At 43.4% G+C, this 22,433-nt stretch overlaps 1 protein-coding gene across 3 annotated transcripts; it reads left to right on the top strand.

Annotated features, from left to right (window-relative positions):
- The first annotated feature begins 719 nt into the window (after positions 1-719).
- SYT13 (synaptotagmin 13) lies at positions 720-21,451 on the top strand. 3 transcript variants are annotated; one of them, XR_013182766.1, is made up of 7 exons: positions 721-1,272; positions 6,275-6,497; positions 8,396-8,536; positions 10,102-10,415; positions 14,674-14,803; positions 15,532-18,181; positions 19,286-21,451. XR_013182766.1 is itself a non-coding variant. In XM_054634727.2 (6 exons), the coding sequence occupies exons 1-6, from the start codon at positions 1,090-1,092 to the stop codon at positions 15,834-15,836; spliced, it is 1,290 nt and encodes a 429-aa protein (XP_054490702.2). In that variant the 5' UTR covers positions 720-1,089; the 3' UTR covers positions 15,837-21,451. The 3 variants fall into 3 exon arrangements, 2 of the variants coding, with proteins under 2 accessions (XP_054490702.2, XP_077036140.1); XM_054634727.2 differs by having other exon boundaries at positions 720-1,272; positions 8,402-8,536; positions 15,532-21,451; XM_077180025.1 differs by having other exon boundaries at positions 15,532-21,451.
- The last annotated feature ends 982 nt before the right edge of the window (positions 21,452-22,433 follow it).

Here is a 22,433-nt window from a genome sequence, read left to right as displayed (position 1 = left end):
ATTCTCCTTGTGAAGTACCCAGAAAAGGGCAGTACATGTCATGAGAAACACATCAAATGATGGCATTTATTATCCTCTTCCCCAGGCTGGGCATTCTGAGAAATAAGGCAAAAATAAATGAGTCAGAGAAAGATAATCACTCCATCACCTCAAGAGAAAACTGGGACGGACATCTAGCTCTTCAAGTCTATTCATGCAGGTTCTTCAGTGCTCAGCAGCCCACAGCCTGACACCAGTGTGGTAAGCACTATGACTAATATCTAGCATATGTTGTTTGCTTTCTCATTTTCTCCAGAGGAAGCAGCATATGCACTAGTGCATCTTGTTTGGTAGGATTTTCTGCTCTCTTTTTAAACAGAGGTGCTGCTCTGCATTTATCCTGCAGAAGCAGCTCCAAAAGGTTCAGACCCTGTGCCTTGAGGTGGTGAGGCATGGGACAGTGCTTAATTCTTTCCTGTGTTTGTTCTGCAGCCTCTGAAGGATGAGAAAGTTTTGCCTGACTTATACAGAGGCTTTACTGTGACTACAGAGTTATCGTGCAGTGCTATCATAACACAGCTTCTCAGGCCAGCAGCTTTTGGCAGTCACTATCTTTGCCTTAAGACAAAAAAATGCAACCTCTTGAGCATATCAGCAAGCCAACCCCGAGAAATATTGCTAGAGAGATGATCAAACACTTGGATGCACTTTCTGTGAGTTAGCTAGCAAGGCCAGCCCCTTCTGCTGACGTCTTTCCTCTCTATCACACATCAGACTTTTCCCAGTGGAGCTGGAGAACAGGCTTCAATGAAAACTGCCTGTTTGCAGCTATATGGAGATTGCAGGCACCACAATTACTATTTCCTCTCCCTGACCTGGAGCAGCAACTCCATCAGCAGGATAGAAAGGTAGCCTTGTTGCCTAGCAAAGGTGGGATGATTTATCTGTGTGTCTAGATTGGTCCCTTTGCTGCAAAGAGAATTGCTTTCAGACTTCCAAGGAGAATGAAACCAGGCTAGAATTCGGAGTGGATGTGGGAGAGCTGCTCTCCCAGGGAGTAGAAAGAGCCACAGGGTCTCTGTGCTTTCTGTTCCTGTGCAGCACAGGACAATGGTTTTGTCTGCTCCAGTTATAGCCCTGGGGGCTACCTTAGGGACTGCAACTAGCATCCTTGCCCTCTGCGGCCTCACCTGCTTCTGCAAATGCAAGCAACCTGGGAAAGGACTCTCAGAAAAGGACCAAGAGGATGAGACGGAAAATACTAAGCCCAGTGTGCTTCAGCCAGTCCAGCAAGTAAGAAACAGTCTCTAATTTACTCTGTGATTTTTCTTTAAAGGCAGAGGGTGGGAGTGCAACTTCCCTGTTAGGCTACTCAGCATGTGATTTATGCTGCCTGTTTATCTGCTTACTGTGTTTGGGATATAACAACATGCCAGTGGGAGGAGGAGTGAGGGAAAAACAGAGATGAGCTGGGTACCAGAGAATTACCGGAGCAGGAGACAGCTGCCACGGAGCCAGAGAGAAAGCTGCTAATGGCAGAAACAGGGAATGAGGACTGGAAATGCTGCTTAGTTAAGATAGATCAAAGAGAAATAATTTCCTAAGAAGAGAAGACTGGACTGTACCAAGTGGCACGCAGCATTGTGAAGAGGAAATGGATGGCTCCTGCTGAGATCTCGTATAGCAGCTATTTAATTCTATTCACAATATCTCATAGTTCCTGCAGGATAGTTCCCTGTCAACAGCTGGTTTCTCGTGAAAACCTTCCCTCCTCCTCCTTCTGCCCTTCTAACTGAGGGGATTAATTATGTGTGAAGTTAAAACAACGCATTGAAATCATAAGAAAAAGCAAATGAGAATCTAGATTGTGATAACTGGACAGTCTCATCACATTGTGAATTTCTTTTTCACTTATCGTAAAAGCAATGTGGAGTATGGATAATGTCAGGCATCCTTGTGTGCTCTTTCATTTTTGTTAGAATCCAAACAGCCTGATTGACTCCTGAGCCCAGGGCAAGAGGGAGCTAGGGGAATTATAGAAAGCTTTTAATATACTTATTAATGGGAATCTCTTCTTCAAAGGGAAGTGTTTGATGATTTCCTTGGTTGAATGTGGTCTTAGGATATAGCATATAGCATGGTCATACTCTGAAAGTATTACCTGTTGGCTGTTGCTCCTGATATTTGTTTGTGCCTGTGTCCTTTTCACTCTCACCTAGCCATTCAATGAAATGTTGTGCCATAGCAGCCCATTCCAAAGGCCTGTGCTCCATTGTACAATAGTCTTTGTTTGCCTTTTAATTATTTGAGCTGACTGTTATTTTTGGATTCTTAAAGAGTGTAGCTGGAGTCCTAATTGAACCCCTCTGTAATGTTTGAAATTAAATATTCAGTGTTTCTCTGGCTTCCACTCTTACCCTCTAAGCAGAAAAGAACCTTGGCATCCTCATGTTCTTGTTGCAGTTTATGCTGAGGAAAGACGACCAAATCTATAAACAGTATTGTAAGAACTGGTACAGATACAGAGAATGGCATTAGCAGACCTTGTGGTTGCTGGAGGGGGGAGGAGAGGTGTGAGAGGATGGCTCCATTGACCATGGATTAACTTCTGCGTGGAGTTTAGGACAAGAGATTACTGCTAATTCTGAGCTTCCCTCCATGAGCATAGTGAATAACTCCTAGTACCTGTTTGCATTTTCCTAGGATTAATTTCACCAGCTTTTCTGTTTGATAGCTTAGTCATGTCCCTTTCATGCTCCTTTCTTATCTTTTCTACCCCATACAGGGGATTTGCTAACACCTGTATATAAGAATGTATAATGATGCAGAGGTTTTTCCAAGTTTACTGTTAATGTGAATAAAAAATGTGTAACTTTGACAGCCACATCACTTTCCAAAGCAATTTTTTCTAGCTGTTGTCTGCAGCAACACAACCCACAGACAACTTTACCATCAGGCTCTTTCTATGAGAGTTTGATGTAATCTCCAAGCCCAGAAATATCTCAAATCCTCCTTATAACTCCATCCGTGGACTGGGCTTTTTTTCTTTAACACAGCTTTTTGGGAAACATCTTGGGAAAGTGTTAATCCATCCTGGATCTTGTCCACAGGGGTGCTATCCTGTTTGCAGGACTGAAGTAAGCACTGTGTCTCCATATTGTTCAGTTAAGCCTCCAGTACTCAGCAGATATTCAGTTACAGTCCTCAAAATATGTCTACATTCATAAGTTTTGCCGTGACTTAATCCAGTATTTGACCAACAGGGGATAGAATTATTCAATCTGCCCTAAATGTATCATTATTACCTGAGTGATTGCATTCTTTCAGCATTGTAGACTTTTTAATTTGAAGTATTATTTCCAATGTTACTGGCTTTATGGTTTTTTTTTAAAGAATCTGGACATATTATAGCAGCCGAGTGAACATTCTGTCACAGAAAGTGCAAAATGTTCTTAGTTTGCATATTCCATATGTTTAGCAATTCTTTCCAATTAAAATAATTTTCTTGCCAGGAACATGAATTCTCCTATGCTGTCACTGAATCAGAATCAGTCTCTATACATCCAAGAAATGAATCTCAATTTGAGTTCTGAGCTTGTGAAATTTTATTATCTCTATGTTTATAAATTGTTCTGTGGGGACTTTTTTTTCTGACTACATTAGTACACAGTATGTCCTAGTCAGTGTTGGACACATTTAATTATTGAAACCACAGTCAGGACCACTGATTCTGATGAACACAGATGACAAAAGAAAGATGTAGCAAGTCTGCATTTTATTCAGTTGGCATGTCTCCCATGACAGTGATGCTTGTATTTGCTATAGACAGAAGCTCCCCATGGACATGCCCTGCATACATGAGGAGTAGAAGTTCAAACACAAACATACATCTGCAAAACAATGAGAAACTGCTGAAAATTTGCAAAGTCTCAGCAAAGCCTGCAGAATGAAGATTCCTAAACACATCCAACAATGCCAACAGTCTGGTGCTTTGAGTGACACTGGTCAGGGACACAGAAGGATCATTTGCAGCCTCCTTGCTCCTTTTGGTTTGCTTGCTTTCATGCATTTTTGCAGAACTCTCTGAACTCCTCTGCTGTGTCTTTATTTAAGACACAACTGCTGAGTTGCAAAGGAAACTTCCATAGGACACTGCTATGTAACTGGATCAGCACACAGCACTTGGGAAAAGAGCTGGCAGCAACATAATAAACAAAGGCAGATGCAGTAGGAAGAGGGGGTGGGCTAGTCCCACTGTGCTTGCATATGTCTCTGTCTGTAATTCTGCAGAGCAGACAGACAAGAGGAATATTTAGACCCAACAGAGTTCTTAGATGCTGTATGCTGACAGATTTACCTGGCAAGGTATTTAGCAAGAGGAAGACTGTACTAACAATATCTCAAATTTGTGGTTTTCATCCCAAAGGATCTGGAGGTGTTTTGTGTGCTGGCAGCACAGAGCAAGACAGGCAGGAGGCTCCAGTGTGTGGCCAGTGAGTGGTAGAACAGCAGCTCCAGGAGAGGGTGACCACCACTGTGTGTGTGCTGGCTGTAATGCCTCTGCACAACAAAAACAACCTGCCTTTTCTAGCTGCTGTCAGTGATTCCCCATGTATTCTGCTTGGTTGGTTTGCTTTAATTTTAGAAGAATGGAAAACTACATTTAAAGTTTGGATGAGTAACTTCACATTTCCTAGGTATTTTAGGACTGATGAGGCTCACATCTCTATAAGAGGGTTCTCACTTACAGCCCCACACTGTGTAATTTACATAATAGCTAAACTCAACTGAATGCTAGGTGAAGATGGCACACAATGACGTCTTTCTTTCTCAGCCCACTTCTCTTTCAAAGCCCTTAAAATTAGACAAGACAAGATCCTATGTTGCACAGTAGACTTCCTAAGCACTGGTGTACTGGCTGCCTTGAGAAGATGGAGTCACTGACCTAATTAGTTCCCTACCACTGCCAAGTGTATGCAACCAGGATCTCCACAAGCAGAATATGACCAGGCTAACATGCAAGACAGCCCTCTTTCTTCAGCTCTGTTTCTTGAGAGGGAGGTGTGCTTCCTCTGGACATACAAGCTGGGACAAGGAAATCCCAACACAGACAAGAGATTCAGGGCACCATCTACATTCATTATTAATAGAAAACAATAAGACTAATTAAAAACTTTAATTACAGTTATGAACCTTTTCTGTCTTGCCCCTCAATCTTGACCAAAAATAGGTTAGCAGGCAGTAGGTTGGAGATAATCCCACTGCACAGTAATCAACCAAAATGGCTGTTTTACTTGTGGTTTTTGTCTTCCATGTTTTGGAAACATTAATAAAATCTGTTGCAAGGGTTGGGGTCATTTGCTAGTCAGATTTTGTTCTTCCCCATTGATGAATCCAAATATAAATGAATCATGAATGATTTCAATTGTAAGAAGGCGGGATCATTCTTGGGACATAAGCAGAAGAGAACTGTTCTATTCCACTAAAATATTTTTTTTCTGTTTTGGGAGAACAGTAATGCCTTTTCTGCCAGCCTTTGCTTGGACTACCCAAACATCTTGCAGGTTCTTCTGCTCATCCCATGTTCATGATTCAGCAGGAAATTGAAGACATAAATCCAAATTTCAATCCTGGTATAATAAAGGGGAAATGTGTGTCTGATGGTCAGATGGAGCTCTGGTCCACAGAACCAAGGGGCTGAGATGACGACTGAATCAACTTCTCTTGGTTTGCCAGTCCAGGGCACATTTGTTCAACCAGCTCTCCTTAGTCTTATTGCATCATGCTCATACTTGCTCCACGTTTGATTTATATCTTTGCACTCTTAATGCTTACTATATACTCATATAAAATATTCTAGATTCTGGGAGATATCTGTAGCCTCTTGCTCTTGGATTTGACTTCAAACATCAAAGCAAAAATTACCATATCTTAATCAAAGCAAAATTAACTTTGTGGTTAATTTCTTTACTAAAATGAAAGTATTAACTTATGAAAATATTAACTGGTACCAGAACAGAGGAAAAATCAAATGATAAGAACATATCTTTTTCTTATAGTAATCAAATATCTGTAGAGGAATAAATCTGAAAAGAAACACACCAAGTACAAGGTTTCCATGTTGACAAGAAAGTCTCCAGACATACAGGCAGTGGTTTCTACAAGCCAAGAAAAAATTGATGGTAGGAATGACCAGAGGCCCTGCTTTTTTCCTGTCTCAGTTCATCTAACGTTAAGAGAATTTGAGGAGTTAATGTAATTTGTGCAAAGTAATAAACAAAGTTTTAATTTTCAGTTCAACATTAAGAAAACTGCAGAGCCAGTCCAGCCTCGAGCACTTCTGAAGTTTCCCAACATTTATGGCCCCAAACCAGAAGTAACTTCACCTGAAATTGTTAACTACACGCAGTACTCTCTGAAGACAACAGAAGAACCAGCTCCTGGGAAACACACTGCTTTGGATGAGAATAGGATGAAGATACAAGTCAATGAAGAGCTGTTTGTTCTCCCTCAAAACGGTAGGAGCTTTTGCTCTTCAGACTAACAATTGCTTTAGTGGGCGTGGATCTGTAGTACTTCTAAGCATAATGTGATTGTTGTCAGATAAATAAATGTGGAATTTATCGGATGCTTTTCACTTTCTTATCATAAGCATTCTGAGTTTTGCTTTCAACCCATTTGTTTAGTAGAAGTTAGTAATGGAGCTCATAAGGACATTCTGATAACAAAGCTGTAGCTGTATCTTTTTGCAATTTTTTTTTTTACTTAAACATTTTTTGTTTTAAAAAATCTGTCTCCCTGGTAGCAGACATTTTGTAGAAAAGCATATTTAGTGTAGTTGTGCTGAGAGCAGTAGCCAGAGTATGTGTGAAATATCTGGCCAAAATTCGGCAGAGTATCTCCTCCAGGTCAAATCCTAGCTGTCCAACAACTGTCCCTGTCAGGGACAGTGGAGCTCAAAGCTTCTAATTTTCTCTCCTCCTTTATTGCCATGGGTTGGTAAGATGTTCTTGGCTTATTGCAATGTGCAGTGAAACTGAAGGCTGACACCTGAAAGGTTTTTGCCAAACACAATTCCTGTTTCCCAGCCAGCCCAAAGGATAACACTCCCAATCCTGAAACATAAGATTTCTAGGGCCTGAGAGAAAATGCAATCTTAATTATATGCATCTGGCAACATGTTCGGGTTTCTTCCATACTGATTTTTAACTTCACAGCCATATTTTAACAGGATAATTTACTCTTATGGTTACCACTTTAATAAAATCTTCCTGCAGATTTGCCAGAGAGACAATGCCATCTGCCCTTATTTTTACTGAGTATTCTTTTTAGTTATTTTTAATTTTTTGAGATTATGTTTTTGCCCTTCTGGAAGGACAACTGCTACCCTCAACCCTCCAACCTGAGGCTTGTGAGTACAGAAAGGAAGGTACCATGGGAAGCAGATGCATTGGAGGAAGAGACTGTCTGAGCCACATCCTTAGGTGTCAGGGAAAAGATTATAAGGGTGGAAAGGATGAAAGATGATGGCTGCATTTAGGCTAAAGCCTTATATAAGTGTTGGTGTAAGAGCCTCTCTGCACTGCTAATGGCAGAAGCAAGTTTCCTTCCTGCTCTGCCTGATTATATAGCTCAAGTGTTGCTAAAATTAAACAAGAAATGTTGCATTCTCCTTTTGATGCCACAGTGAACTGGTCTGAACTGTGGCTGAGATTTTTAGGAGGAAGTGTGCTGGTCCCACTATTGTTTTCTGTGTGAGTTGAAACTGACCTTGCAGATAACAGCTTTGGATGACAAAAATATCTGGCTTTTCTTTTAGTCTTACAACTTGCTTTATTTCAGTATGAAATACATACTCAGCTCCAAAATCATGCATGGAGAAACTGCCTTATGGATTCCAAAGTTCATTGCCTTTAACCTGGTCAGGTGCAATGGAAATGGATGTCTTTTGCATGACAAAGACTTCATTGTTAAAATTAAAAGAAAAACAAAACAAAATGTTTAGAGAGGTCTGACCTAATGCAGAGTTGCACAGCAGTTCAAGAGCAGTCTCATTGCAGAGAATGTAAGATTTAATTTAATAATGCCAGTTAACAGAATATAAAACAATATAACAAGTAATGAGTGTCGTTCAGACACCTTGGCCTAGTCATAAGGTAAAAGAGCAAGTGTGTGAACCATCATAGAGGACAAGGTGGTGGAGAGCAGAAGTCTTGTCCAAATGCTGTAGAAAGAGCTGAAAGTGCAAGAAAACAGAACAAAAAGGGTGCATGATGATGTATTGAGAAGGAAAATAAATTATACTCCTACATACAAAGTGCAGAAAGAGTGTGACATTTTGAAAAGTCAAGTCAAGAGAAAGTGGATTTGCTGTCTTGGGAAGGGGAAGAGCTGCTTGCTAAAGGGTTAATTTCAGTTCCAGGTGTGGTGAAGGACGTGTGTGTCACGGAGCCCCTGAGGCCCGAGCGGGCAGGTGGCGGGCAGCAGGCCCCCGAGCTGCACTACTCCCTGCTCTACGAGCCGCAGCGCGCACAGCTGCGCGTGGCCCTCCTCCAAGGTAAGGGCCATGGCTCCGGCCTGGACGGGGCAACACACACGGTGACTACACTCAGAGACACTTAGAGACACTTCCCCTCCTGTCTGAAGGCCAACAGGTGCCTCGGGACCACTGGAGGTTTCACTAGTGCTGGGCTTGCAGAACAGGAATAGCTGTCAATGTCACTGCTTGAAGAGAGGGCATAGCTTGGGAACAGTTGTTTGCACAGCTTTGTCAGGAGCCAGGATGGGCTCCTCCAGTCCAAGACATGGTACAAAGCAACCTCTTCTTTTTATTTTTTCCTTTGGGGGCAAGACGAATGGGGTTACTATCTCCTTCCTCTCCATACCTTTCATTCTTCAACCTGATCCACTCCCTACTGCCCTTTCCTCAAGTCAAGTCAAAGCCTGAGCTGGAGATACCAGACTTATTTTAAATCCCTCTGGCAGCAGCCTGGTCAGGCAGCCAGGCTCTGTGCCTCTCTCTGACAACTGCAACAGCTTCTCCACTCAGGGCTGGAGCATCATCAGTTCCTCTGGGAGAGTAAAATAAGCTGACTGAATAATTCATGCACAGTGTAGATCTCTGTGGAAACCTAATCAAATCACACCCTCTAAGGCGAGAATTGAAAGGGTGCTGAATGGCAGCCACTGCTGCAGGCCTCCTGCCACCAGCAAGCCCACAGCTGCCCTTCAGGATGGACACCCACCACCCACGCTGGCTGGCTGCCACCCTGGCTGGCTGCCACCCTGGCTGCCCCCTGTGCACAGGACCTGCTTGCCAGTGCTGCTCCCCTGAGAAGCCAGGAGAGCCCTGTGACCCACAGGTCCTGGCAGCTCAGGAGCAGCTGTCTTTGGACTGTCTGCAGCAAGGACAACAGTTTTTCCTTCAAAGCTGTGATATTCAATGACCCCATGGAGGAGGGTGTGTTCCTCTTGCTGCTGGAGAAGGCTGTGCAGCTCTGTTGCTGCAACTGAAGAGGAGAGTGAAATGCCATTCTCACTCTATATTTTTCAAAATAAAGGGGATATAAAATTAGGGATGAATGTCTCTTGATGCAGGGCTTTTGGGCTGTGGGGTGGCTTCTGATGGATTCATTTACTAGAGGCTGGACCAGCAGAATGCAATAACCCTTTGACATTGGCCTGGAGGGATGGATGTGTGCCAAGGGAAGCTCTATCCCATCTCTGATATCTGTAACTGACCTTCCTGCTTTTAAAGTCATTGTAAGAAACTTTTTTTGTGTGCCAAGGTAAAAGTAAATGAGAACTGCCAACCCGTTTCATGCTGCCTTGTTTCAGTGCTGATCTGCATCTTTCAACAGAATGTGTTTCCTTGAACTCAGCTGTTGCTCTCCCAAACACTGGCAGCATCCTTCTGCACTGGCACTAGGACAGGGACATTGTGCAGCCTGAGGAAAACACCACAGCTTGGACTCACAGTTTAATCTGCCCCCATGCAGGCAGGAACAGGGGTCAATGTCTATGCAGCTGTTTTATTTTATGGCTGTCACGAAACAAGAAATTTAACCACAGATATTTCAGGGCTGTCTTTCGTGAGAGGTCCTTACTATCCATCTTTTCCAGCTATGCATGACGGAATGAGCGGGGACCAAGACACTGGCTGCCATTGCTACATACTGGGCACCCTGGAGAGCAAGTCTGGCATTGCTGAGGCCCAGACAGAGCTGAAGAAGAAGGTACTTCACACCCTTTGGGAGGAGGTGCTGCAATTCCCATTAACAGAGGAGGAGATGCCAGGAGGAACACTGACTCTCACCCTGAGGAACTGTGACAAGTTCTCCAGGCACAGCATTGTGGGGGAACTGAAACTGAACCTTGCTGAAATGGAGGAATCCTTTGGGAAGGCCCAGTGGGAAAGGCTAAAGAGCCCAGAGAAGGTATGGACTCCATCTGTCGGTAGTTCAGAAACCCTAATGATTAAGAGTTTGGACAAGAGAAACCCTTTTCCTAGAGAGCTGCCTGCGGGTGGGTGGCTTTATTTGTTTGGAGCAGGTTTAGAGGGGTGATGTGTGACTGCAGAGATCACTCAGCACAGCTCTGTGCTGGTCTGTAGCTCATCATATCAAAAGCCCTTCTGTCTAATGCTCCCAGCTGTTAATGTGTCACAACTCCCTCAACTCCTCCCCAAGTACATGACAATCTGACATTGGCATTTGTAATGCTATGTCTAGAAAAAGGTGTGTGAGCTTCTGAGAATTATTGATACAGGACCAGAGTGGCAAGAGCTGAAGTATCAGAGTGCGTTCAGAGCCCAATGGAGGGACTCTGCAAAGCTGGGTGTGGTAGGGCACTCGGTGGCACCCCACTCCTAGATTTTAATCTAGGAGTGAAATACATTGTTGGGACTGGAATGCTGGACTGAAGGACACTTACCGGAATCAATCCAGTGCTATTTGTTCTGGGAGATATCAAAATATCATTCACTGTATTCTGTAGGTTTCCTTAAACATCAAAACCTTCCTTTCCCTTATCCACATTTTGCCAGTTGCACAGACAGGAAAAAATGGAGGGAAGAATTCCAACAGTTCTTGAAATGGGTACAGGGGATGCTTCATGTGCACATTATAATTTCTTGCACATTTCCTCAGGAACCTTTTCCCTGCCATGAGCTAGGTTGCTCTTCTAGCAGCAGCAATTCACTTGACATGGCAGCAGGATGCTGCTACTGCTGCTGCTCGCTCATCACAACAAGTGGTACCTCTTGCAGTCTGCTATGGTATGGCTGAGCAATGCAAAACAACACCAGCACCACCACTAAGCACAATGAAACAAATTAATGCCTGTCACCATCACGGGTGAGTGCTCTCCACTGTGAGCTGGCCACAGACACATAGTACATTGTTAGCATTTCTGATTTCCAATAGGGCTGATTTATCTGATAACCACTTGAATATTAACAGGACCATCCACTCTAAAAAAACATCTGTCAGGGACAGAGGCAGCAGAAACAAACAGGTGGTCTGAATGAGTTTAATAAACTTCAAGCACAAGACTCAGTATTTGTCTAATAGCTGTAACCCTCCCCCTCTCCCGCTATACTGAAGTATTTGCTTTTTTAGTAATACACAAGGAACAGCCTGTTCACAGCAATAAGTTGTTACTCCAGTGCACCTGATGGAGTCCTGGTATACAGGGAATTCTACCTTGGTCCAGCTTCACAACCACACACAGAAACAGTGCAGCATTCATTTCTTCTCCAGGCTGACAGCACAAGGTTAACACCAGCAGTACTGCTGAACAGTGCCCCAGTTTGAGCTGAGGATGTGCAGTGAAAGCTGAATTTGCGTCATCTGGGACCTGAGAGAGCCAACCATTGCACAGATAGCTTATGTATACAGATCCTGAATCATTCATTGAGAACCAGAGAGGGAGGGAGGGAGGGAGGAAGAGCTGATCAAAAAAGAGGAGCTATTTTTGACAGCATTCATCCAGGAACAAAGTTACTGAGCTTTGTCAAAAGTGTGACATTTCCTTGAAATGCCAGGAAGGGCAGAAATTTTGTTCTTACCTTCCCAGTAATTCTCCCACAGACAAGGGAAGGAGCCCAGAGTGGAGCTTACAGCTAACCAGGTAATGCAATTAGCATTCAGGAATTCATTGAGTCCTGTGAGCAATGCAAAGAGTAGATACTGTAGACTGATATCCTTATCTTGTCTTCCTTCCCTCCCACTGCTTTGCTAATGACAGTAATGATAGTGGCTTGATGATAGTATGTCCTTGCATAGCAACTTCCCTTTTGTGATTTCGTGGTGCCCTGCACGTAAATCATTGATGACCCCTTGTTGCTTTTTATTCATTTTGTATAGAAAGAAAGACTGAAGCTCTGATGGTTGTATGAATTTGTAGGATTTCAGCACAAAATGTAGGTTATGGATTTATAGGAAAAAAGAAACAAAGAACACAAAGCCCAGAAGGGGAAGGGAAAGTACCTCTGGTTTGGTCTGTCCAAGCAAAACTCCAGCAGAGACCAACCATTGCAGGTTTTGTTTTCATGTGGATACAGGCTGGCCAAAAACTTGATCAGCACACTAGGAGCTAGAAAGTCATAGGTGCAAGATGTGATCCGAGTACAATGCGTGTGTTTGTGCGTGTGCGCACGTCTACAGAGCCCCACCCCCTCCCAATCTCCACTGCATCTATCTGTGCCTGCAGCTACAGGAACCAAATTCTAGCCAAGACCTACAGAGTGGGACCTGCTGAGATGTAGTGGGGGTAAATAAAAAAAAGCAGCTTATGACAAGCCTAAACGCTGGGTTTGCATTGAGGTGGTGTTTGGGTTTGTCCCTGAGTGTACAATTCTTTTGTAGTGGGCATACAGGCATTTGAAACTGCTTTTTTTAATGTGTGGGCTTTTCTAAGTTCCACTTCAGTTTAAGACAGGATTCATATAAGTGAAATGCATACAAGCCCTTCATTGCTATCTGAGTGCATGAAAAACATATTTACTTGGGCTGACTTGGAATTGAATTTCAGGCTTCCTTGCTAATGCCCTTCCACCTGACTTATGCAGGACAAATTAGTCATTTGAACCAGACAGTGATGACAGCCATGTTTTCTGGAGAGTCAATCAGCTCATGGAGAGCATACAGGGGCCTGTCCTTGCCTGTTTCGAGAAACTGGTTGAAAACTTAATTTGAAATATTTATGGCTCACTTAGTAGCGACACTGCAGAGCACAGAAATAGCCTGGAGAGAAGGGCTGTCTATCCTCGAGGATGTAGAACACACTAAGGAGCCCAGAATGAGTCTGTTGAATTGGCATTGGCTTTCTGGGACTCTTCTGGGTCATTAACCTCACACTAAACCAGATTTCTGTCACAAGCTCCCACTCACTGAGAGAATAACTACTCCCTTTTTGTTCCTTGCCATGGGCTGTCAGCTCTGCACACAATGGTGTGGGATTTTTCTCCTTCCCTGCTGGCTCCTGAGAAGGAAATGGCATTACTCTCTTATAGGAGAGCAGCAGTGGTGTGACTGTGTCCCTAGGCTTTCTCCCCAAGGGCTGCTTATCCAGGGCAAATGGAAGAAAGGGGAAAGGGAAAGGGAAAGGGAAAGGGAAAGGGAAAGGGAAAGGGAAAGGGAAAGGGAAAGAGAGTCTACCACAGGGGAAGCAGGGAGAGCTGCTCACAGTCCTGATGGAAGGCAGGTGGGAAGGAAGAGTATGGGAATTCATAAAATCAGAGGGTTTTGGGAAAGCTGCAAAAGGCAGGCCTCAGAGACAGTAGAACTGTGATTAGAGCTAAGCAGTAGCCATGAGATAGGTCAGCAGAAAAATTATGTAAAACATAGAAAAGGACAAATAGAACAATGGGCTTTGTATTAACGCTTGTCTAGAATAACTCCCTAAGCTACAGAAAAGTTTATATAGGAAGATATTAGGAAGTTTTAAGCTTAATAATGGGGCTCTGTGCATTGTGTTTTAAGGCTTACAACAAGTATTGTATTTGAAATAAGCAAGCATTGTTTTAACTGAAGGTACATGTGCTTATAGTGGTTGGGTAGAACTACTGTCAATGTGCTTTTGCTTTGTGTGATTGGTCAAAAACTTTTAAAGTAAGTTGTAGCATTAAGTTCTTGGTCTGCTGCCTGGGATGTGAGCTGATGGCATCTTTCCATTGTCATAACCATGTAATGAGACTGATGCTGAAAAATAAAACAGCTCAAGGCACGTTCCTAGCAGTTCTGTCCTGTTCATGATTTGTACTGTGCCCAGCTAGTGGAGGATTTCAGCTGGGCTAGGTTTTTTCTCTTACCAAATAGGGTGTCAGGGAAGGTGTAGTCCAGCTCCAGGTCAGACATAAATACAGGGCAGTTACGTGGTCTCTCAAAATAGGAATTTCTGACTATTTGCACTGTATGCAAGCCCCAGATCTTCTTCTGATTAAATATTGCACTAAAAGTTGATGTCAGGAAGCAGTTACTTTCCAGTGCCATAAGGATTCAGTAACTCACATTATGGGAGCCTTATGAGCCTCAGGCATCTTTGCCAGGTTTATTCTTATCCAGGGTAACTGGAAAGATCTCCTGTACAGAGAGAAAACTTGGTTGGTCCATGACCTTCCACCCATCAGTTGCTTTCCTAATGTTCTGGCCAAGATTATATAAAAATTAACCCTTTCTGTATCTCCATTTCCAGGAGCCATCCACGGGCCATGGGGAAGTTCTGCTCTCTATTAGCTACTTGCCAGCAGCTAATCGCCTGCTGGTGGTGATTATTAAGGCTAAAAACCTCCATTCCAAGCAGCTGAAAGATCTCCTCGGAAGTGGTGAGTGTTATAGCAAGGAAACAGATACTGTTGGTTCTGCTATTATGTAAATCTAGAAAGAAAGTGGGAAGGGTGAAGTCTGGCAGGAAAGAAAAAAAAAGTCTGGCTTAGAAAGCCAAAGAGATCTGAATAATTTCTAAAAAGTGAAAACCAAATGCCCCCTGGCCAATATTTCTACTGTGCTGTCTCAGTTTGATGTCACCACTATAAATTCTCTTGCATTTTTTTGATTTTTGGGTGCAGATTCAGGCATCACAATATAAAAAAAATGTTAAGATATTAGAGAGTGTCCAAAGGAGGGCCATAAGGATGGTGAAGGGCCTGGAGTGGAAGCCTTATGAAGAGTGGCTGAGGTCACTTGCTCTGTTCAGTCTGGAGAAGAGGGAGGGAAGCCCCTCTCCATGGTCTTCAATATCCTCACAAGGGGAAGTGAAAGGTCAGGCACTGATCTCCTCTTTCATGGACAGGGACAGGACCTGAGGACACAGCATGAAGTCTCCCTAAGTCAAGGGAGACTTGGGTTGGTCACAGCACCAGCCTGATTGAGTTCAAAAAGCATTTGGACAACACTTTTGGGCACATGGCATAATTTTTGGAGTGTTCTGTGCAGAGCCAGGAGTTGAACTCCATGATCCTGATGGGTCCCTGCCAACTCAGCCTCTTCTAGTCTAGTTAGTCTATTTGTTGCATGCCCATTAACATGATGTCTCTCTTCCCTCCTTATACAGACGTTTCTGTCAAGGTGACACTGAGGCATCAGTCACTGAAGTTGAAGAAGAAGCAGACCAAACGTGCAAAACACAAGATCAACCCTGTGTGGAACGAGATGATCATGTTTGAGGTGCCTCATGAGCTCTTGCGTGCCTCCAGCGTGGAGCTGGAAATGCTGAGCCAGGATGGAGCTGGCCAGAGCCATGTGCTTGGCAAGTGCAGTCTGGGCTTACACGTCACAGGCACAGAGAGGAACCACTGGGAAGAAATGCTGAGGAACCCCAGGAAACAGATAGCCATGTGGCACCAGCTCCACATGTAGACTCATCATGATTACTGACAACAAGAGTCCCACCAGGCCTCAGAGCCTGGGGGAATAAGCTGGATTTCATCTTCCACCTTCACCTCCATGAAATTGCTCAGCACAGCACTCTTACTACACCACCCTTCTCTGATCTTCCTGACCATTCTAGCCCAGGAAACCTGGAAAATGTATTTAAAGGACAGTCTCTCACCTAATCAAGTGGTTGTCTCAAACAACGGGTTGCCTGCCTGGATGATTTGAATTCATTTTATTTACCTGCCCACTGTCTCTTCTGAGAGGTCGCTGTTTCTGTAGAGAAACAGAGGGAAGGAAAGAAGAGCAAAGTTATCATGGAAATGTGAGCCCTTCATTGGCATCTAGTGCTGTCACCTAAGTCCCTTGATGAGTGTTGGCTCCATAATCACCAACACACAACTGTTTTATCAATCACTGCTTTTCATAATGCTCCACAAGACTGAGAAATGAAGATCAGAGAACTGACTGTCATGGCAGGCACAAAGAATGAGTATGAAAAAGACAGTGAAGCCAAAGTGCAGTAAATGGATACCTAGAAAAATACACAGAATGAAGGGAGAGAACAGAAGAAGAAGAAAGGGGGAGACAGTCAACACCCTCATCCTGTGTAGCCTTTGAAGCAAACACTGCCGAGCAAGAAGTCAAATACCTTCCTTTACTTTTGTTTCCTGGAGAGTTTAATACCTTGTATTTAAGATTCATGAAAACTGCTGAAAATATGAATGTTTCAGGATCCTTTATCAGAATACCTGCAGCATTTATCTTTCTATGATGTCATCCAGGAAGATCCTAAATATGGACAAAAAGTTACTGTTGATGTTACCTCCTAAAACTTGGACCAAATCTTTCTGTTTACTGCCACATTTTCTGTTTGGGTTTATCCCAAATTTCAAATATGCTATTTATATTCCAGGCAACATCTAAAATTAGGCAGAAGAAGTGGGATCATTACATACCTTAGCAGCTGATAGATGGTTTTGGTTTGACAGTTAACTATTGCACTCAAATCCTCCTACCAGCATTACTCAAGGACAACCCTTATTAACTGCCATGTATTTCATCACTTCCAGACAGAAGGAAATCACCAACCAGACAGACTCTCCAGGGCTTGTTTTTTGTGTGCACTTTCAAGATTTGATGCGGCTTAAATGTTACTTATGACTGTCCTTTTTTTTGTGTTTCTAGATGGACTGAAAGTCTGGCATTGGCAGTGATAATGTCATGACCCTATAAGCACACTGCTAGTCTTACTACTTTTTTTCAAGTAGTAGACACAACTTTAAGGGATTTCCATGGGGACAAGGCATCCAAAAATCTGGAAACCGAACCATATAATTCGTAGCCCTGAAAATCTCAGAGAGCTTCATATTTGCAGGGTCAGATTGCTCCTTGTTTAAATCAAAATGTTAAGCTAACCTTTAAGTAGTAAAATATTAAGCTAACCTTTAAGTAGATACTACTTTAAGTAGTATCCGTCCTATTCTGATGGTGCAGTCTAACAAGTCTAGCAGCTTGTCAAGGGAAGGCTACCATCCTGTCGGCAAAGAGAAAACAACAGAACCAGTGTCTGAAAACTGGCTGAAGACCAGGCACAGTGGGTTATGAACTGGGAAATGAAGTTCACTGGAAGTCAGTAATTAGTGGTGACTGGGGCTGGTCGAGAGACTGACAGAGTTTACCACCTTCATAAATGACCTAGACAATGGTGCAGAGCATGGCCTTGGCAGGTTTGTACGTGATGCAAAACTTGGAGTAGTGATTGATACACAAGGCAGTTTTGCTGACATTCAGAGGGATGCTGAGAGAAATGCTGGAGAAATGCTGGGCTAACAGGAACCTCCTGAAATTCAACAAGGAGAAGTGGCACCTGAGGAAGAACAACCTTGCAGTGCGGGGGTGAAGGCTGACAATCTGTAAAGGAGCTTTCCAGAAAAGGACCTGGGTGTCCTGGTGGACACCGAGTTGAACATGAGCCAGCATTGTGGTCTTGCAGCAGAGAAGGACAACAGCGCCTTGTGCTGCATTAAGCAATGCCAGCAGGTCAAAGGAGGGTGAGCACCACTGAGGGCACTTCTGGAATGCTGTGTCTGTTGCTGGACTCCCCAGGGCAAGAAAGATACAGACATTCTGGGAAGAGTGCAGCAAATGGCCATGAAGATGTTTAAGAGACTGGAGCATCTTCTGTAAGAGAAGAGTCTGAGAGAGCTGGAACTGTTTAGATCAATGTGTACAGATACCTGACCTTGGAGAGGACAAAAGAAGATGGAGAGAGATTCTTTTCACTGGTGTCCAGAGACAGCACAAGAGTCAAGGTGACAAGTTGCAATGTAGGTAATTCCATTTGAACACATGAAAAATAGCAAGAATAAACCTGCTTTTTTACTGTGAGTATAATCAAATACTGGAACAAGAAGAGGTTGTTGGGGGTCCCCATGCTTGGAGACAGTGAAAATTTGATGAGATACAGCATGAACGACCTGCTCTAGTTTATCCCACTTTGAGCAGGGGTGAGTTTGGACTATATGATCTCCAAAGGCCCTTTATATCCTCAGCAATGCTATGATTCTGTGAAGAAACTGACAAGGTTGATGCACACTGAAAACTGTTGTCTTTACACTACTATTTCTTTTGTGGGTGGTGTAGCCAGGAGTTACAGGATCATTTTGAAGAGAGCAATAAAATCTTCTTTGAGCAACCAGACAGACTGAAAAGCTAAGTATGCCCATGAATCTTGCACCCAATGTTTTAATCTCTGATATTGATCTGTTGGCTAGAGGGCATGCAAATGAAAAGAAAATTGGTTTCTTGTTTTGCTCTTCTTGTATAGGGTTTTGTTTACTAACAAAAAGCTGTAGGATACTGTGAGTAAACTGGACACAGGGGTCTAGTTGGTAGTGAATTCTTAATGCTTACTATGATCCTGATTTGCCTGTAGATGTACCTATAGGTATGGAGTAATCATTTCCATATAAGTGCAGAAATTATTGGAATGTTGGCCTAATTCACATATAGGTACCAGGCAGCACTGTGATTTTTTGAGGGCTAATGGTAAGAAGGATAACTTCACATAATGATGCTATTTGGCTGGCAATGGAAAGCCTGAAGGGCCAAATATTTGCCTTGCTGCCAACTCCTCTAGTTCTGCATTCTGCTTGTTTCACTGAGCCTTTTATAACATCTTGATGACTGATTGTAAACAGCATTATCTGCCTGTGCCCTGGTGATTCTGGCACACCCTGTAATAGATATCAATCAATCCTATGGCATTTAAAAGAATAGCTCCTCAGAATCTGACTAGCTGTGGTAAAACAATGTCCTCTTTTACAGCAGACAAATACTGTGTATACACACTACTTAACCACGAATCTGTCTTAGGAGCCAAGTGGTGCCATCAGTGTTAATGAACGGCATTGTTTCCTCCTTTGCTGCAGTGGGATTTAATGGGAAAGAGAGAAGGAGTGAAAATGCATACATCTGCCCCGGACGGATCATTCTTCTTGTCTGGCATTTTAGCCTGCAAAGAATGCTCCTAGCCATCAGCACAGCCCGAACAAAGGCTGCCAGGAGCCCCTGGGAAGAGGCGGCCGCTGGCCGGGGGCTGACAGCGGGCACGTAACGGGATGAGGAATGCTGTGTACGTGTGGTACCCGAGGGGCAGGGGCGCCCAGCCCGGCCTTTTGAACTCTGCTAACAGGGGCTGTGTGTCACCCATCGCATTCCAGCGTCTGCCCGGGCCCTGCCCTCATCCCTCCGAACAGCCTGAGCAGCAGTACCTGGCTGTCCCTGAGCCTCAGCACCCCAAGGGCCGAGGTGCTGAACTGTCCCAGCGGACAAATGGCTGGGAATGGTTGTGGTAGCTGACAAAGTCATGAAGATAAATCCGAAGTATTTGGAAATGCCATTGTATCAAGCAGCTTCAGCAACTTGAGCTGTCAAAGTATCGCTGAAGTGCAATAAGGACAGAGCCAAACAGACCCTCTGTTTTCAGCTCCTGAAGCTGAAAATGCAGGAGCATCAGCAAGCACCACTGTGTATTAAATTAAAGGATGCTGCTTATAAATTGTGTCATAAGAGAAGAAGCAAAAAAACCCCAGTCATGGCAATTAATGTTCCTAAGACATATGTGTGACCAAAACCAGCCACAAGAGTCCCCAGTGGCTAGTTAGTGGCTGGACTGATTATTTTGCCTGTTATAAGCACTAACATGAAGAGGCTGGAAGCCAAGAGACTGTAGGGAATAGGGAAGGAGAAAAAAAAAAAAAACAAACAAAAAACCATGGTGCGAGGCAGTCTACCTGGTCAGAATGAATGATCCTTCTCACTAAAGGTCAGAATTGCGAGCTTAAGGACAGGGATTCACAGTCCCTCATCCAGTGACAAAGCACAGACAACCAGATTACTGTAAAAAAGCCTGAGAAATGCAGCTCCCAGTATATTACCCAGCTTTGCCTGGGAAAGGTGGCCTCCTGAGGTGGCCTCTGCTCAGAGGAGAGGGCTAAGAGGCCAGAGGAAATGACTTGTGACTACTTTGAGTTCCTTTGTTAAAATATAGATTGTAGCCATCTGTTGCTTTGCCTCAACCTGCCCTCAGAGCTAGATCTTCCTCCCCAAAAATGATCTAGTTTGATTTTAAGCAATTTGTCCTACAGTAGAAGGATTAATAAGCACAAATCATCAATAATAACTAAAATATCTGGGATGTTTTAGACTCATTACTACCCTCAGCACCCTTCCCCAGTTTTAAGGGGAGTGGTTCCAGCTGATGCCCTGTAAGGGTAATATTTTTTCAGTGCAAGGTTTTCCCCTCAGTTGTTGTCCCAAATATCCTTGCATGCTAATAAGAAACATGTTTGCTTTGCAAGGAAGTAATACATCAGAACGTAATGGAAAATTCCTTTCAGCAGGACTGGGAAAATTTTCAGGCTCAATTATTCTCCCAGGTACAGATGGGCTTTCAATACGTTGAACGGCTGTACCTTGTATTTTGCTAGCATCTGTCTTCAGTATTATCTGGCAGTAGCATTCAAAACCAATCTTTTTTTCCCCCCAAAATGAAGTAGGTTGTCATTTGGGCCCTAGAATTACAGCCCAAGGTTTGCCCAAATTTTCCTTGAGTTGACTACAATTAGATTTAATAAGAACTGGAAGCTAAAGTGGCTTGGACCATGCTTCTTGAACTCTTATGAAGGTCAATTTGAAGTCTGATTGAATTAAGGGACAGAGCTTTGACAGCATTTTTATGTGTTTCAGAATTTAACTAGGTATTAAAATGTATTTGGTTAATTTGTTGAAAGATAAGCATGATGAGTAAATAGTAACACTCAACACATCATATTATTTCTTCTGTTTTCAATATGCACAAGAAAAGTAGCAAAGTGAAATAGTGATTTGTAGCCTTCCAGCATGAGGGGGCTTTTCTGCTTACTTGGTCCTTTGGTGTCCCAGTGTGTTTATTGTACACGGCCAGATATTGTTTGTCAAGACTTTATATTGTTCTCACAATCTAATGCACAAAATCAGAGCATGATGCTCAGCCTTTGTGTCTAATATTACAGCACAACATGTAAAACACTGCAAGTAAATAATTCCAAGCTGTACCAGTGCTGTGTCTGCATTTTTTACTCTACAGTAAGTCCCCTCTGCTTGCAGCTCATGTCAGAGGCACAGAGTGCCAGCCTGAGTCAACAGAAGATGCTCTGAAGGGTGTCATCAAAGGATGGGTGTACAAAGAGAAGAGGAGGAGTCAGCAATAGAGTCCTGTCCTGGGCAAGCACAAGAAATCTATTGGCCTTTTCAGCAAGGTGGCAGCTAAACAAAGCTCTAAAGGAGCTACAAGAAGATTAGAGAATGGGATCTGGGAACCAGTTTCTTCCCAGATACTGGCTCCATCTCTGAAACAAAACTAAGAAATGAATTTAGAGGGGTTTTTTAAATTATTATTTTGTTTTTTGCCAGTCTCAGTACTTTCAAGTTGGTGTTGATGATACTCTGTAAACCATGCATTCATTAGGAGGAAAACATGCTTGGCTGACCTAATACCATCACCAGAATTAGCTGGTTCCTAACGAGACACACAGATCAAAACCCGCACATAAAAGTAAAAGAAAAGAGATTTTTGGAGCAGGAGCAGGAAGTATTTACCTCACTGACAGTTTGGGGGCACTCTCACCCATCACAGTCAGCGTTAAAGCACAAGGAGAGAAAACAAAGCCAGTCTGCAGAGCCCCAGGCTGTTGCTAGCTTTGCGAAGAGGGGTGCCTGTTATCTGCACAGCGAGGCAGATGGCACTGAAGAATTTTCTGTAGAGACGAAGGAAAAAGCTGTATTTTTGCTGCACAGTGAGCTGAACACGGGTGGTGCATCTGCCAGGGACAATCCTTCCCACCTGGGGGATTTGCACAGGGTTACTCAGTAATTCCCAGCTCAGCATATTGAAAAGTAGCAATAACTGCCACAGAACCATTCTTCTCTTAACCCTGTTGTTCATTGTCACTTCAGATTTATTAGAAGGTTTTTTTCCCCCCTACAGTATTTAAAAATTAAACTGGGATTGTCCTGTAATCCTCTGTCTGCCAAGAG

This window comes from Agelaius phoeniceus, chromosome 6, assembly GCF_051311805.1.
Source record: "Agelaius phoeniceus isolate bAgePho1 chromosome 6, bAgePho1.hap1, whole genome shotgun sequence".
NCBI lineage: Eukaryota > Metazoa > Chordata > Aves > Passeriformes > Icteridae > Agelaius > Agelaius phoeniceus.
Note: the sequence above shows the minus strand (reverse complement) of the source record. Positions and strands in the feature narration are given on the sequence as shown.

Excerpts from the sequence above, each read along its gene's own strand:
- SYT13 (XM_077180025.1), top strand. The coding sequence starts at position 1,090 with ATGGTTTTGTCTGCTCCAGTTATAGCCCTGGGGGCTACCTTAGGGACT. Across the intron at positions 8,537-10,101 it reads GCGCGTGGCCCTCCTCCAAG|CTATGCATGACGGAATGAGC; the intron begins GTAAGGGCCATG and ends CATCTTTTCCAG. Across the intron at positions 10,416-14,673 it reads GGCTAAAGAGCCCAGAGAAG|GAGCCATCCACGGGCCATGG; the intron begins GTATGGACTCCA and ends CTCCATTTCCAG.